The following is a 17,707-nucleotide window of genomic DNA, read 5'->3' as shown; positions in this document are numbered from 1 at the left end:
TAGTGGGGCATTAACTTTTGTGAGGCACCGAGATGCTCAGTGCGCCATAAAAAAGGTGCTTAACTTTCTAAGCAAGCACAAGTGACAGACAGAGGGACCTCAAGGCAACGGCTGGTTCTTAAAGTGCTGATTCTTTCATGTGTTACAGTGCAAAACAGTGAAAATGGAACATTATTTAAATTAATAAAAAAATGCACCACAGACACCGTATCACTAAGAAAGCCAGTAACTTTACTGATTTGTCTGCAAAATACAAATTATACCTTATTTCCAGCAGGAGAATCTTTTGAAATTTTCCCATTTTTGTTCACTACAGACAGCTGAATTAAGTCCCTTGAGATACACAGATGTGGTTTAACTTAGTTATAACATCTTGTCATCTAGTGGCGACAAAGTCCAGCTTATGCCGCTGTGAGCCTCTACTTTAATATTTGTTGCAAATGCTTGTATGCTCCCATTTACAAGCTATTTTGTTATCACCATTGTTTTATGGAAGCAAATCCCCATGAAAGAGAAGAAAAAAAGAAAAAAAGGATACAACAAACCATCTGAAGCAATCCAAGTGTAATGCCTGCGGTAACCCAGGTCTGATATTAATTACTCCACAAAAGACTCTGGTACTGCATTTTTTATTTTTTTTTTTTAATGAGTTACTTAACTGACCTTTTTTGAATCAAACTGAGGTACGGATCAGTCTGAGGTATGAGAAGGGAAGGTAGAAATGCAACACCTGATTATGAAAATAATCAAACGGATACTTTTGATGCAGAAGGTCTGTGGCTCAAAGCTTGGATTGCTCCACATCTTTGGTTAAAATATATTAACAAAAGCCTTTTATTACATCTACAGTCTGAAGCATTCTAACAGACACCAATGTTCCATCAGTCCTTCAAGAGACCTGTAGTGGCAGGAAATTAATGCCATATAACTGACGACATCACAGCAGATGGCACAAACAGGAACAGATGAAGTATGCCATGTTTAGGCAACAGCCTTTATTGAGGTTTCAAGTGGCTTTTAAAAAATTACAAAGCATTTACCTTCAAGGCGAAGGAAGAAGGAAAACAAAACAGCTCTGTTAGGACTATAGATAAAAGAGGATATATAGGATAACACATACAATACAAAAGGGTTGACATCCTTGAAAACAGTCTATGAGTTCTTTTATTCTTACGCTAGCTTTACCTGAAAAAGATCTGAGGACAACAGATATTTTTATATTATTCATTAAAAACTGCTAAATTCCTCTTATGGGAAAAATATAAGCCATTTTGTTATAAAACACAACTTTTGAAAAACACTGAAATGACAAAAGCTTTACTGCGAATGGCTCAATGCATACAATATACAGGTTGTGCAGATAGGGTATATCATATAATTGTCACCAGCAATTAAACACTAACTGACAACACCTTTTAATAGAGGTTAGCTTAGCTATAACAATACTTGCAGATGTCTAGAATGCCACTTCAGGTGTTTGAACTTACAATTAAGAATGTTGCCTAAAACATTATATAGCATGGGTTAAGGTAAAGTAAATGTTAATACTCTTTCAGGGCTCTGCCCCAAACTCCTTAAATACAAAGGAATCACACAATAAACCCAAATTAGCTTTGCAAATACAATAAATGGTAAGGTACAGATAAAGGAACAAGAAAGGTAGACAGTTATAGTTTACAGAAAGTGACTTCACAATCAAAGTTGTGCTTCTTATCATTAGATCAGTTTGCAAATATGCATTATCCCCCACAATTTTGCCAGTATAAGTTAGTTGCCCTCTGCAGCAGGAACAAGAGGGATGACTGGCATTTATTTTCACGTGATTCTGTTCTACTTGTGTTTATACAAAAATCACTGTCAGAGTTAATATAAATTGCCCAGGCAATACTTTTCACGCTACTTTCTGCTTAGTTACTTGCAGTAATATATTACACTGCATCTTCGTTAAATACGATATCTTTCCTTTTTCATGCGTTGCTGAGGCAAATCGCAAGGTAAACTATTAATATGGCTATTCTTCATATATCAATAGACCAAATCCCCTTCCCCACTGACAAGTTTCTACTACAATACTGATAAAGTTGTATTTTTTCTTGAAATGACAAGGTACATTTGTGATATATTTGCATATTTTTGACACACCAAAGTTTAAAATTCTCAGAAGAGAATATGAGTATAGGTTCATCTGAAGGTGAAGAAAGTGGTTTCAAAAACAGTTTTTTTGTGTTTTAAAATTAATTATGGGCCCCATTTTACCTTTTTTTTGGTTTTGTTTTTGTTTTTTGTGATTTTTTTGTGGTTTTTTAATTTTTTTTTTCTTTTTAAACATGCGTATCTTTTTCTTTACCCTGCAGATTGCTACACAAGATAAGATGGATGCATTAGTAGCACAGTATTCTGCTTAAAGAGTTTCCAGATTATGCACTAGCCCCTGCACAGCTGAGAGTGCCTGTAAGGCAGGCTTCTATAAAGTCATGATAAGTGAAAAGCGTATGTCTTAATGCACACTGTTCATCATTCTCTACTACAGAGAGGTACACTTCATCATTGAGCAGTGCACAGCAACTGCATGTATAGGTGGGAAACAGAGTGTGGATTTCCCTTAACAGAATATTCTGTGTTGATATTTAGCTGTCGCAGCTATAACCTTCATCATAGTGTCAATATATGTCAGTGAGAGTTGGAAGGACTCTTGGAAAAAGGAGAAATATTACAGTTTTACTATGGCACTAACATTTTGCTTAAACACTTTTTCCCTCCAACAGAAAGATTAAACTGAAACATTTGAATACACCATTTTCTTCTAATAAACAAGAGGGACTTAAAGAAACAATACATTCCCTCTGGTCAAGCTATTTTAGTCAAAGGAACAATATGAGGCAGGAGAAAATGTGGATGCCATATGCTGAAGCAAAATCTCGCTTGGGTGCAAACACACAGGGAGCGTTGCTCAACAACTTGCCCACCGTGAGATGACGTGACCGCGGAGGTCCATGAGATCCAGGGACCTGATGGCCAATGTTGGCTGTGTAAGATCAATCAGCTTTGAACGGCTCTTCAACTGATGATCTCACTAAGAGTTTCAAATCTGTGAGAGAGGGGAGTAATCTTCGTCGTAGGCATGTTTGTGCCGATCCCTCCCTTTAACTCTCCCTACTGCTTCTGCAAATATTCACCTGCACTCACGTAACTGACAGCCGTTAGAGCTGTACATCCAATTCTGACAGGCAGAATACCAGCTTCAGTAATGAGAAAGGGCCAAGTTACGCCACTTTGTCATTTAACCCATGGAAAACTACAAGATACGCAGGACGTTGAGTAATAGAAGGGCCCTTAACTTGTTACAATGCACAAAACAGCATGAAAGAACTAATCAGTATATACAATGGATCGCAGTTCACCCAACTGATTGTAAAATGCTGTATTAAAATGATTAAGTTGTTACACCATGGGTAAATTCTAACTTTTTACAGATCAGTCTTTCAACAGCTGACTTCGATCTGTAAAATGTATACCCAGTAAAAGAAAACCGAAACAAAATAGTTAAATGTGCAACTGCACAAATATAATTCCCCACTATTAAGATAACAAAAACTTTTGCTATTACCATAATTATTATATATATTAGAAAGCTATACACAAGCATGTTAATTTCACAGATTTTTTTAAAAGATTCTTAATATTTTATATAATTAGAAATACACATTTCAAAAACAAAACTTCTGCAAAGAGAAAACAGTTATCTTGGTTAGCAAAGCATGGAGTTCTTCATGGCTTAGGGTAGTGCTTTCTATACAAAAAGTCCTTTTTGTTTGTTTCTTCAGGACTGTTTAAAAGATTAGCGAAGCTATCAAGGAAAAAAGAACACATTTTGGCTTAAGGAAACTACAAAAGCCACAAATGCTTTGCAAACTCTGTCTTACTTTTTAATATGAAAATAAGCAAAATGTAATGTACATATTTTTATATTTTTTTTTCATTTAATAAGTGATGCAGACCCAGAATTTTTAAATTAAATATGTTAGCCCTCGAACTCAACATTTTTACAAGTATGGTCCTCTTCAAATGTTTTGATCCTTTTTAACTGAGTGCCATACTCTAAAGATATGCCTGCATGTTTGTGAGCATTTTCGGTATGTTAGGTGACCCAGTCTCTTTCCAGCATCAATTCATGGCCACCCAACCGCTGGGTCTGTCAAAACATCTGTACATTTTCTATATGTTGCATAACAGCTGCTTTCTCTCTCAGTAAAGATCTGCCATTTCTGGCAAATGTTTTCCTTTTGTCTATTTACACGTAAATAACGTTGAACCTGCAACATGACACTATCTATTGTAACATACATTTTGCAAGGGAGCACAACAGTGAAAAGAAGTTAGCCTTAAAATCTATTTTGTACACGTGTTCTGTTGTACAACTCAAGTGCTAAGCTTATCTCAGCATTTCTGTTTATCCTTATACTGTATCACTGAGGCAATTTAAAAGTACTTTTACAAAACAGAGTACCTGACTTTTTTTTTTTTCCACACACGGCACATATAATGCATATCGACCCCCCCTCCCCCATTAAGGTATAGCACACACACACTGCAAGAAAAAAAAAACTAATAGGTAATAATGTTATCATGTCGCCCATCCTTCAGAGAGCCGCATACGCTTGACAGAGGGGCTTTCCCTTTCGTCCGGCGAAGGTCTGGTGAGTCCAATGGGGGAGTGGAATTCGTTCCGGTGGTCTTCTCGGTCACTTCCATCGTAGGAACTGCTACAGCTGCTCAAACTGTCAACGGGAGATCTGCCCGCCTCATGGCGCGTGTGCTGTGGGTATCTCGAGGGTGTGGTGGTACGGTCTCTAGGAGGAGAAACAGGTTCTGACTTGATGTTGAGGCTTTGAGTAGAAGGCAGGGAGAGATTTGTACTCTGAGATAAATGAGTGCTAGTGCAAGCTCTGTAGGAGGAAAGGAAACCCAGTTACCGACGGGGGAGGCACGGAGCCCCCAGATACGCACAAACACTCACACGAAACACCAGTGTAAAGGCTCGCGCAGGACCAGCGCATGCAGAGAGCACGAGGACTGTTTGCCGGGGAGAATTCACGAATTCGAAGAGATGAAAGCATCACAACAAACGTGGCCGGCTTGAGCGGGACATGCCCTCGGTTTGGAAGGAGGTCTCGCTTTCAATCTCTCTCTCTCTCTCTCCTTTTTTTGACCCAAGTGTCACTGCAAATTTGGGAAGGCGAGCCTTTGCACTGTTGGAACCACCTGCAGGTTTCTTTATACCTAATGCCTGTGTGTGTGTATGCACTGGCTGAGACAGGGGAGGCACGGACTCTCTGCTGGGATTAATCCAATTAGTATGAATGCACCCAACTATTTTTATGGCTGTTCGTTCTGACATGCGACTTCAGATGCAAAAATTTGAGCCAGCTACGTTTTATACCTTTCAGAATAGGGCTGAAATTACAGGTCCTAGGGCTGACATTAATAAAATACCACAGGCAGGCAAGGATTTAGGTATGATTTTCCAGTTTAAATCTATGAATTTATAACTCAGTCCAGAATGCTTTTGAATAAACTACCAAAGAGAAGCTGAAGAATAGTAGAAGATGTGAGAGGACTGTACTGTTTGCCTGTAGGAGAGCCCAGCTCATAGGATGCTCCTAGCATCAAGAGAAACTGCTATGCTAAATTTTTTTCAAAGGCAAGCTATATAACTATTTTAAAATAATTTTATTTCTGTGCATTTTTGTGGGTGGGTAGTGGCAGTGGAAAGCTGAAACAGGCAGGGAGGAGAGTGAATACTGAGAATGCGCTTTATGGGAGAAATGAGATCACTTGCATCTGCAGGATGTTTTGTACAAAAGCACCACCTCCTGGTAAAACCTGACTTTTCTCTTCGTTATGAAAATAGATTTCTCAACATGCGATTCCCATTACGTTCCACTTCAGGGACCATTTGCTAGGCTGAAGTTAATGCCTAACCCCAGAGACAGTTTCAAGGTTTCGACTCATGACTGTTTATTTATACAGGGGGAGACTGAAGGCAGTAGAAAGGACTGAAGGGGCAACAGACTGCTTGGCCTCTTAAGGTTTTAAAACCAAAGGGATGTGCAGGCATTTTTACTGCAAGCAGAAGAAATGTTGACATTTGGAAGTAATTTTTAAGCATGTAGAAGAAACAATTAAGTTTAGATGTGGTCTTTTCGCTTATTGAAATATGCCACTTTTCCTGATATCTTATCAACTGGGAGTTGAGCTTTACTTAAGCAACATTTACTACAACTTTGACGAAAGACAACATGTTGCTCTCTTTTCTTCTGACAGATTTAAAATGGGACTAAATGGCTTCACTATTGAATGATATGAGCTGTTTTTATCAGAAATTATTGCAGGCTTTAATAATGGATAGATCTTGTTAGAAAACAGAGAAAACAGGATGTTCTACCTCCAATTGCTTTTATCTACCCTTCATTCCTATACAGATGAATGTGCCAAATTTGCAGTGATCCCTGTCATAAGTCACAGAGTTTGTGAGTAATAGCCCTCAAAGCGGCAAATCTAGGCTTTTTTTTTTTTTTTTTTTTGGCAAAGAGGATGTTTTCTTTGCTTTTGTATCTATTACATTAACACATATATAAGAAACTGTAAATACCAGACTTCATCATTCCAATGTAGTGAAATATTCCGCTCTTTTCCTGAAAACTTGTTGAAAAGAATCCAACAAGAATCAAAAATACATTCCTGGGGTTTGGGTTTGGGTTTGGTTTTTTTGTTTGTTTTTTTTTTTTTGCTTTTCATTTCCAGTGACTTTATTTTTCAGTTGCTCAGGAGATGCTAGGACTTCACCTGGGAAAACAGGCTGCCAGTTTAGCGTGTATGATAAGATTACATATGATTTTAGATGCCAAGCTTATAACTAAACCTGAAAGTCCCATAATAAAGGATGGTGGAGCCTGGGGATTTGATTTAGAAGTGTTTGCTATGAGCTGATGACATGTCTCTTTGCAAAGAGAGGGACAGCTAAAAAACCCGTGCTAGTTAAAAACAACCATATTCAGCAAAATTTGTTCACACGGGATATACTTGCATTCTATTGTGTGACAGCCCCGAAAGGAACAAATCTAGAGGGATAAGCTGCATTTTCAATGAAATAGAACTAGTACTGCTATACTCAGTGTTGCTTTTTTCATAGTGTTTCAGAAGCGAGTAAGAGAATATATGTCTACAGACTTTTCTTTAGATTCCTTGTGATTCATCAGCAGGGTTATGTAAATACCTGGCATACAAATTTATGGCAGTTTCAAATATGCTACAGGTTGATCTGCATTTTGAACACTTTTTTGTAAATTGAAAAATGTTAAGAAGTAATTTTGGCAGGTCAGGAATTAATTTTTGAGGTTTAAAACAATATAAATAAATTAAAGCAATTTTTTTGAGTCATCATTCAAATTTTTTTACTTTTAAAATATAGTCTTTTCCTGCTAAAACTATTCCTGAATTTTAATATCTGTTTTTGATGGCTATAATTTACATTATTTCATTAAAATTTTCTGAAACATTTTACGAGAATCTTATGTAAGCTAAAATGGTCAATTAAAATGGAAACTTACTGTTACACACAGATGTGAATGGTGAAAGAGTACTTATTTAGGGGCAGTCTTTAGACCCGTATTCTAAACAGAGGACTGACCTCTATTTAGAATAGAAGCTGTATTATAAGAAATGAGAATTCTGTCTGCTGCAAAATGATTTCTTTTTGTATATGTGTGTGTGTGAGTGTAGAAACAGCTGTTTGCATTGTTAACTATCAATGTACAGTTTATACTGTTGCTTCATATAATTATGTGATATTGGTCCAGGCATGCCCAATTCTCATAATTTGCAACCTACACTAAGTTCACTGGAAAACAAACAGGGTTTGAATATGGAAAATCCACAGAGAATATAAAGCGCATTACTTCAAAGGATTGTGTATAATTACAAGCACTCAATAAGTGCCATGCAGTCCACTCATGTTGACGCAATCACCTTTTTCCATATATTGTATGAAAACATTTCATTGTATGGGGACAATGAAGAAAATTAATGTTCTAATTTTACACAGCAGTTCCTATTGAGACCAATATAGTGAAAATGTGATGTTTATTTAGAATACAACAGCCACATGGGAGAAATGCTAGTTCCTATCTGGGTTCAACAGTGAACAACTACACAGCTCTGCTGTGTAAGAGGTGGGAAGTGAGTCAGGATGCAACGAGCTCACAAGTAGGTTTAGTCCTTGCTGATGCCAGTGAGATCAGTTCTGTGTGTGTCTCCATCTATTCAAATCTCCAGCTGCTATGGAAGCTCAGCATGCACAGATAGAAGTGCAGGTCTGAGTAGGTGATGAGTGAGGACATGAACATGCACCAGACAGGTTTTTACAGAGGAAGAAAGTGGTCTATTGAAGGAAGAAAGAGCCTCACATACCTTTTCTTTTATGCCCACACTTGCTTCTCTAAATTAGTTTACTTCCTCACTTCATATATTTTTTCCCCATAAATATATATAAGGAACCATTGAAAATTCACTGCAAAATTTAGTTAGGTAACTTTAGTTATGTGCTAGTCTGTAACTAGGAGAATAGATGATATTTGTCACTCGCTAGCAATGCAACCTTCCTCCCTTCCCTCTGTTTTTCTTTTAGTTAAAAGCAAAGTTGATTTTTCATGGGTTTTGATCAATGTAAAAGCAGAATAAGAATTTCTGTGTCAATATATTTTGATTAACTCTCACATGTTAAGGTCTATACTTTAAAAAGAAATTTCTAAATGAAGAATAATATGAACCTGAATCACTGGAACATCTTATTTACAATGGTGGCATAAGAAAAAAAAGGCTCAATCCTAAATATACAAGGCTTTTGTTCAAAACAAGAAAGCTGGCAGAACTGATACAAATTCACAGAACATGATGCCACTTCATCTAAATTTTTCAGTAAAAACGGTTCAATGGAGAATATCTGCCCATATCTAGCTATCACTATTACCTAATAAAAATTAATTGTTGCTAAGTAATAAGCTTGCTATGCAAGAATCACAGAACAAGTCAACAGTATGCAAGAATTTGGACAATTTTCTGTTCAGGTGGGTGGAAGTTTGGAGAAACTTCTTTTACATTAACAATTATCTATACTGAAGATTCTTCAGATGAAATATTGTTTCTATGTTTCCATTTATATATTCCGAAAGCCAAAATTTCACCTGTGGATGATACTTAAGGAAGAAAAGATTCTCTCTTAGACTGGGAAATACAGATGAAAGAGAACATTTTCCATATAATGGACTTGTGCTTAAAAAATTTAGATCATTTGTTTTGAAGTTTGGAATGGACTTCCCTTCTGGTTGGCAGCAATTAACTTCTGGTAGACTCTTTGGTCCATGTTAAATAAGCAGTAACCCTCTCTGTAAGAGACACTGCAGCAACATTCAGACAAAATTCCAAACTTTTGGGAGGGATTGATTTTCAACAGAATTTGTGCGTATTTTTTTCCAGATGTAGACCTAAAGAAGACACCATGAAAGTACTATTTTGGTTTTAACCTAAAAAGTTGAAAAGTCTGACTTGTTTTAATGTCTCAATCATATCAAGACAGATTCTACATCGTTATCCTATTAACGAGGCTCAGCAAAAGGCCAAAAGCTGGGCAGACAGGGAAAGCAAACTGCTCCCATGTCCTCTGGTATTTGCCCTCAAGCCCACTGGCACTAGTAAGGTTGCTAATTGCAGAGTCAAGATGAAAAGTTAAGAGTTAGGCTGTAGAGGTCTTCTCCAATTATCTTAGAGATGGTTCTGACAGTGCTGCTGAAATTGTTGAGGACTTATCTGGAGCAGGCTAATATGTCTAGCCATACCCTATTCTATTACTAACCATATTCTTCTGCCATGAATTGATGAAGCAGGGCTGGTTTTCCTCTTTAGGCTTCGGTGAGAAACAAAACCTGCTGGAGAACTAGGATGTCTCTTCCAGTAACTGCTTTCTCACAGGTCTTTACAGCCTCCTGTCACCAACAAACATCTCACAGTTGCCAAATCTTTCCAGTGTTATGACCTCACTCAGCACAGGGATTTGGGTTGTCAAACCCTTTCTAGATGTATTTTCTCAAATACCCAGGGATGGCTATAATTTTGTGTGATTGTTTTAATCTTCCTTCAAATTCTAGCTCAGGCTGACATGGACTGAATATGTTCTGTATAATTTCAAGTTTTTCAGATAATCCAAAAGTTAGCACAGGTGCTTTTGCATGTAGAGCTCGGTGACTAAAATAAAATAAAGACATGCTTATGATTGTCTGCAGAGATAGAAGATTTCTCCAGAACTGTCAGTGAAGCACCTTTCATAGCTGAATTCATTTAAAAATCACTGAAAGAATAATAATAAAAGTAGCAGCTCAGAATGTATTCCACCAGCCACAGCCATTACACTTCGACATTCTGTGATATGAATTAGAAACAGATGACCATGTGTGACATATATGAAAAGGCATGTAGTTAGTTTAGGATTTAATTTATACTTGTTTGGTTAACCAAATAGCCTTATTACATTCTTTGGTACACCACTGAAAACAATCAGCTTATTGTAAAGTTATACATTGATATCTAACATGTGAGTTTTCAAATTTATTTGAGACTTTATGTCTTTAGTTATACAGTTAGCCTGAATGTTGCCCCAGAAACAGTGCAAACTCAAAAAGAATATAGAAGAAGTGTAAGAGAAAGGTATTAGGACTATTTTTTCTAGCACAGCAACTATTTCAGTTGTACGTTTTTTATGTAGTTTGTATCTATATATGCTTATTTATATAGAAATGAGGTTTAAAAAATTTTCATTTCCTCTGAAACACTTGTATAGTGGTCGTTAAAAAAACCCAAACCATCTATATATGGTAAAGAAATTACAGTAAGTTACAAAAAGTGGTCAGATAAATTAGAAGGAGAATTTTGAAATTTAAGCCACATTTATAGTATTAACTAGTTTCACATTATGGCAACTATCTTGCAAAAAAACTAGCGCATATGTGCACTACCTCTTTCTCCACCCACCCCACCCCCCCCAAAAAAAAGAAAAAAAGGAGTTTACTTTTCAAATGCATGTGAATTAAATTTCTCCTCATAAATACACTCCAGCTGTTTTCAGCTTCTATTTTTTTAATGAAAACTTTTACAATTCAAACGTGTCTAGCCATACCTTAGTGTATGTGTGATGTGCTGGTGAATGCCTATGGTCTTATCAACAGAAATTGCAGATACCAGTTTTTTTGAAACTCATACTCTTAAAGTTCACTTCAATAAGCCAATAGGCTGCTTTTTTCAAGAATGCATTAGGTGATTTCCCTGTGTGAATTTTCACACTTTTAAAAATCCTGAAATGATTTGGCAGTGTGCTTCATCACCCTTGAATAAATGTCTTGAAATTAGCCACTAGAGGGCACGGATACCTATCCTCCTCAACACCGGCAAATCACAGTGAGTTTTGTGGGCTTACAGTTCTTAGGCCTAATTATGTTATTTGCTTGTAGAAAACATTGCCAAAGAAATTAAACTTCAATGTCAGAGCTGAGCAGAAAGGAGTATGTGATTATCATATAAGGTTAAGGCTTAATCTCAGGTCAAATCATTATGTCACGCTTACTTGATTAAAAATATTTAGAAATTTTTCAAGTTTACTGTAAATGTTTGTGCTATAGTAACTGGAAATAAAAAGCATAAATGGCAAAATACAGCAACAACACAATGCAAGTGTTTAGTTTGGTCTTTAGGAGTGAAATAAAATGCTATTTAAAGAAATACAGCATAAAACAGGAACAGTAGTCTTTACTACACTACTGAGAAAACGTCATGGACACAGAATATTTCATTGTAGCTACCCAAAAAACTTCTCATGAAATACATAGTTCCAGTTTTGGGAAATGGAACTCTTACACATAGTGAATATGTACTGGTATGTTGTCTTGATGTATTTCAGATTTGGGATTACTGGGTAGACTGAAGTCACTGTAGAACAATAAAATAAAGAAAACACTACTTACCCCAACTGACTGAGGGCAGATGGTGGCATGTTATGTAGGTGTTGCTGTTGCCAGCCAGTCACAGAACCAAGATGAAGAGCACTGGCTGTATTAAATCCAGAAAGAGATGATATATCTGCACTACTCAGAGAATATTCTAGATTTGAGAACAGAAAAGACAATAATTAAAGAGAATTTAAGAGGAAGCAATTAAACAATAACTAGCATCATAATTTTCACGTGTCACTTTATAAGCCTTTTAATTTTAATTACACCAATTACATTAAGTTGCAGCAGAAAAAGTATACCTTCCTCTTCCCTCAACTCATTAACTTGGGAGCAAATAATGCACTAATAATTATTCTATAATTTAGCAGGGCTTTTCTGGATCCAGAAGATTCAAAGCATTCTCAGCCTGTATACCCACCATAATTACAAATGCATTCTCAGAGTCAAAGACTTGAAAACCATAACATTTTGGTTACAGTCTTCCTTGCAGAACCTAACCGGCAGCCTGTGCCTGAACAATGCATGTCTTCTCTAAGAGCATTGGATCTGTATGCCAGCATGCTCTATACAGAACTGGAAAGGACCTCTTGAGGCTTCAATTCTAGTCTTTCGCAGGTAACTATGTGATAGCCCACAAAGTTACTGAACTCTGTTTTGAAGCCAGTGAAGCTGTTTGCTCCCACTACCCTTATGACTTCAGGAAGGTGCACTCAGCTACATGAAATTACCTGTGGAATTAAGAGGATTAAGAAATGTCTTTTAAGTTATGTTCTTTAACGAAGTCAATGGAGGAAAGCTCTCAAAGCAGTGTTCCATTAGAACAAAACAGGTCTGTCTCAAGTTAGTGACAGATACAGAATAAGTAAACGCAGGGCAAAAGCATATCAGCTATGAATTTTTCGATTTCTCCCAACAAACATTAGCTAATTCCTTAGTAAGCTGATAGACATTTGTCAGCATCTTGCTCCCTCCCCCACCCTTTACATCTTGCACCCATACTTACCAGTACCATATGTTGTTGAGATGGCTGATGGGTATCCTCCCATCCCTTGCCCTGGTAGAGTAGGAGTTGCTACGGAAACCACTGGAGTAGCCAATGACTGAGCAGACTGGGAGTTATTTATCCTCTGATTCTTTTAAAGTAAGTAAAATAAACATATTATTGACTAGTTTTAAGTCAGTTGAGTGTATTAGCTTTCTGGGTATGTTGTCTGCATGAGAAATACAGGGTGATACAAATTTCTAGAAATTAATCATTTAACATGTGGCTTTTATGAACTCTGCCAACCCTATCATTTACAAGCCTTCAAGAGACCAGTTGTCACCATAGTAACCCATTACATCAGTATCTCCTAGGTAACTGAACTAGTAACAACTAAGATTGCTTTTATTGTGGGTAGAAGAACAGATCGTGTGAAAAACTAATGAAATATGTAAACTCTATACCCATTGTTTTCCTTTTCACTCAAATGGGGAAAAAACCAAACAAAAAAAAAGGCAAAAAAAAAAAAAAGGAAAACAAAAAGCAAAAGAAAAAAGCCCCAAACCTAGCCCTACTGGATTTTATTGTGCTTTGAAAGTGGGGGGCACCCCGAGATTGCTGAACCCTGAACTCTTACCAGCAGATGGTGCTCTGACTACTTCGTTTTTTTGCAATGAACAAACTCCAAAAGTGTTAGGTAGCACAGCAGTTACGCCCTTATCTTTAACTCCGAGGCACTAGATGTGGCACTGTAAAAATTGCACTAAAGAACGCTAGTCCTGTGAGTGGCTGGATAAAATGGCCAGAGAGCCACCAAAAAAAATGTCATAAGGCTGCACCATCTGCAACAGCACAAGTTCACATGCTCTCGAAGCACCAGCAACAAGAAAGCTTTATTCTAGCATGCATAATTTGAATATGTGCAACAGCTGCACCTGGCCTTCCATATTGCTGTATTTCAAAAATTATGATGACCTTTTAGTTCACGAAATAGTTATGGTAAAGTTTTCCATTTTATTTCAACCAACACCTCACCTACAGAAGTATCAATCATACAAAATAACTGATTTTCTTTCCCTTGTTATTAAGATGAACATCACTACCACTTACCAGAAGCAGATCAACATCCTCAGACTGAGTGCATAGGAAAGGAGCATTAAAAATTAGTGAATATAAATATTTTTCCTAGGATTCAGATTTCTAGGCTAGGGAATAGCTTCATCTGATAAGGGCAGCAAATTAAACACTGTCTGAGCATAGTTTGGAAAAATAACACTCCATAGATCTCTTCTTTGTCCTTCTAACGGGGTGTTTGTCTCAACTCCAAGGACAATCTATCTGGTTTTCAGCACAAAACTTTCTCTAAGAAGTCATTAGTTCTTCCACAGCCCCAGCGGCTGCAGACTGTGTTGCTATACCTAGTTTCAGGAGACCTGACCATTCACAGAATCCCTTGGAAAGTATCAGTTTTAAGGACCTTGGAATAAATCATTTGATGCAGACATCTTGTCACTGCCTTGGTCAACTTTGAGCATTGCCCTGTAGGAAACCATTCGTTACTTATCCTCTCAGAAGGCAGCATCACACTTATGGGGGGGTTTAGTTTGATGTTCAAAGTTAATTTATTATGTGTCAAGCTCAAGTAACTAATTTAGAAGTTGTTTTAATAGTGTCTGTTACATAATGGAAAAATGTGTTTATAGTGTCACTTAAATTTAGCATCAAGATCCTTTTTAAATTAAGCTCACTTTTAATGTTAAATCACTCATGAATGATTTACTTGCAACCACTAACTGACTTTCGGAAGGGAACTACAAGATACGCACACGACACCTTCAAGATTTAACCTTCTAGCATAATAGCCTGCCTAAATTTCATTGATCCTGGCAGGAGATACAGCAGCTTCATGCTCCTTTTTGTCCTGCTCTATCTATTTACTACCTCTTATCATTACAAAATTTGGCCTTTGAAGCTCACAATGATAGAGTTCACATTAGTTTAATTGTAGTTAATCTGCTATCTGCTGAGAGTCTGTGTGGCTAAATATTTAAGGAAAACATAGTAGGTTAGGAATACTCAGGGTTAAATTCAGCCTTCATAACAAATCCAGGAAAGGCTCTTCCAGCTACTAGGAAAGAGAGTGCAGAAGTTTAGACTGTGCAGGACACAGTTCCTATTTTGCAACTCAATAGAAAAAAGGGAGGAAGTAAATATGACTTCATAAAAGCAATTGAACAGGCTCTGCCTACATCCTCAGCTCGATGTCAAGCCTTAAGGTTGGACAGAAAGACCAAACAAGCAAGAACATGGAAAGTTATTCAGCTGATACTAGTTGCTGGAGCAGGCCTTGAAATTCCTAAACATCTATTATCTGAAGGAGATAAAAGAATCTTTGAAAATGCATTACCACTGATGGCATTGTATTCTTGCTGCCAGGTGGAATAAGCACACGGAGATCTGGTTTACGGTTGTTCATTCCCAAATTCATTGGAGGCGGAGATTTTGCTTGCATATTCTTGTTCAAGTTGCCAGGTGAGACCAGCAGACCTGGTGAGTTGCGGGGGTTGCCATATCCATTCCCTGTTTAGGTGAAAAAAAAAAAAGAAAAAAAACGAAAAGAAAAAAGAGAGAGAAGGATTATAAACTCTAATGTATTTCCTAAGACTGAACACTAAAAATGGCAAATAAAACAAAGCAAGGTAAACACCTGTGTCATGTAATGTACCTTTATAGAAAAATACAACACATGCCATATTTGGAACAAGTAGTCTAAAATGCTTTTTCTCACGGCAGCCAACATCTCAGTGATGTGCTGAAATTAACTCGATTATATGACTCTGTTTACAGCACTGTGGTATACAGCACAATATACTGTGCACTTAAAAGAAGCCAAGATCTAACATTTGCCTTACAAGTGAATCGGGAAAGTCAGACAAACTTATGGCTTAAAAAAATGTCAAAGCTATGCTGTGTTTTCTCGACAACTAGAGAGGATTCTGCCTTGCCTGACTCAGCCCTTTCCAGGTCATGATTTTGTTTTGTTTTTAAACAAAGGATGAGTATAGCAAGGCTATAATTTCCAGAAAAGGCAGGGGGAGGACTAGGAAGATTCTTAAATGTTTTTGGCTCTCTTTCACCACACTTTTTGGACCTGATTCTGTCAACACTAAAGTCAATGGGAGCAAGAGCATAACCTTATTTGGAAAATACCACTGTATCTTTCATCTTCATCTCTCTGCTGCTTTCTCCAGGCCCCAGAACAATTCTGACAGGCAAATGCTTCATTTGCCTTTTTCAGAAAAGGGTTTCCTTCTCTCACCATGTAGTACTGACAACTGTATATCCGTAAGGTTACCGACGTACCATTCCACTAAAATGAGACCTTCTTATTTCATCTGCCTAATTTCACCTCTTACCCACACAGCGTCTGGGGAAAGAAATGACTTTGTGGTGTAGCATTGAAATTCTCTCTGCACAGGCTCAAGAGAGACAGAGAAACTGCCCGGTTGTAGAGAGGGAATAGCATAAAAACTAGTAAAGAAAGAGACAACTTTCACGGATAAGTACTGAGAAAACAAATGCTAGGGGAGACTTTCTGTTCCATGCTAATCTTTTGTTCACAGCTTGCAAGCTGCGACACAGAACCTAGAAACAGTGTGGGAAGATGAGCTAGCGAGTGTGGCAGAGCCCTCTGAGTTGGAAGCCCTGCACCTTCAAATTTCCTCTGTAGTCCCAAAGTCAGCGAAGAACTCCGTATCTCACTTTTTTTCACACGTGAAATGGGATTTACAGCCCTAAAGGACAGAAATGGATTATGGAACTGAATTTGACAAAGTCTATGAGGTGGGCATAAAAATGACAGTACCTGACGGTGAACCTATCTTCTGGTTAGGATAATGAAGTGTGTCCAAGCATGACTAACTTTAACGCAAGTTTTTAATCCGCAAGCACATCAGCTAATTGTATTTATCAGATCAGCAAATCCACGGGAAAAAAAAATCTGTCAAAGGCTATTAAACACAAAAACACCCCTTCAGGCTCTGGAAGACTCTGAACTGTGAACACTAGGCTTAGAACACAGGAAAAGTATCACAAAAGGCTCGACTTCCATGTTTGTGGGGTACCTTTAGTCACTGGTCTGGCCTGGCTTGTTTTTTTCTCATGCTTTTTATGGTAATCTCCCAAGCCTTTGTGAAAAGGAATTAAGATGAAAACTTAGAAGCACTCAGATCACTTCAGAGATTTTGTATTAAAATATTTTTCATAGTTAATCTTGTTGTTTATTTCCTTAATAATATCTTACAGTCAGTGAGATAAAATGAGTTAATGAAAAAAGTGTATTTTACACTTATCAAGCTAAAATAGCAGAACACTGTGAAGAATTTTCCATTTTGTGTCAGTAGGCTTTTTTTTTTAAATGAACAACTGCTCTCAACATGGATTTGCTACATATTGTGCTCTAATTAATGCTATGTGTTACTAGAGGCGGTGAAATCAGAAGGGGCATTTTGAATATACAACAATATTTCCTTCTAGAAACTACAGTGCCTTTTAAAAGTTGATCTTTTACAAACTGAATACTGAAAAACTAATGACATGGAGAAGGGATCAAGAGAAGAAACTGAAGCAAAAGTAGAGTTTCTCTGGTGTTGGTTTCATACAGGAGCTA

The 17,707-nt window shown here is 37.2% G+C and overlaps 1 protein-coding gene across 3 annotated transcripts in view; it reads right to left on the bottom strand.

Moving 5' to 3' along the window:
* Positions 1-210: 210 nt before the first annotated feature.
* The window catches only part of MEF2C (myocyte enhancer factor 2C), a 126,953-nt gene continuing 109,456 nt past the window's right edge, over positions 211-17,707 (bottom strand). The window contains exons 7-11 of one of the 3 annotated variants that reach the window (XM_010578038.1): positions 15,446-15,618; positions 14,149-14,172; positions 13,060-13,189; positions 12,069-12,204; positions 211-4,946 (exon numbers count right to left, since the gene is read on the bottom strand). In XM_010578038.1, the coding sequence (XP_010576340.1) occupies positions 4,625-4,946; positions 12,069-12,204; positions 13,060-13,189; positions 14,149-14,172; positions 15,446-15,618 (785 nt within the window). In that variant the 3' untranslated portion in view covers positions 211-4,624. The remainder of the gene's footprint in view (positions 4,947-12,068; positions 12,205-13,059; positions 13,190-14,148; positions 14,173-15,445; positions 15,619-17,707) is intronic. The other 2 variants (XM_010578040.1, XM_010578041.1) reach the window with 2 other exon arrangements.

Source organism: Haliaeetus leucocephalus, unplaced genomic scaffold (genome assembly GCF_000737465.1).
Source record: "Haliaeetus leucocephalus isolate CR32 unplaced genomic scaffold, Haliaeetus_leucocephalus-4.0 Scaffold598, whole genome shotgun sequence".
Taxonomy (NCBI): domain Eukaryota; kingdom Metazoa; phylum Chordata; class Aves; order Accipitriformes; family Accipitridae; genus Haliaeetus; species Haliaeetus leucocephalus.
Note: the sequence above shows the minus strand (reverse complement) of the source record. Positions and strands in the feature narration are given on the sequence as shown.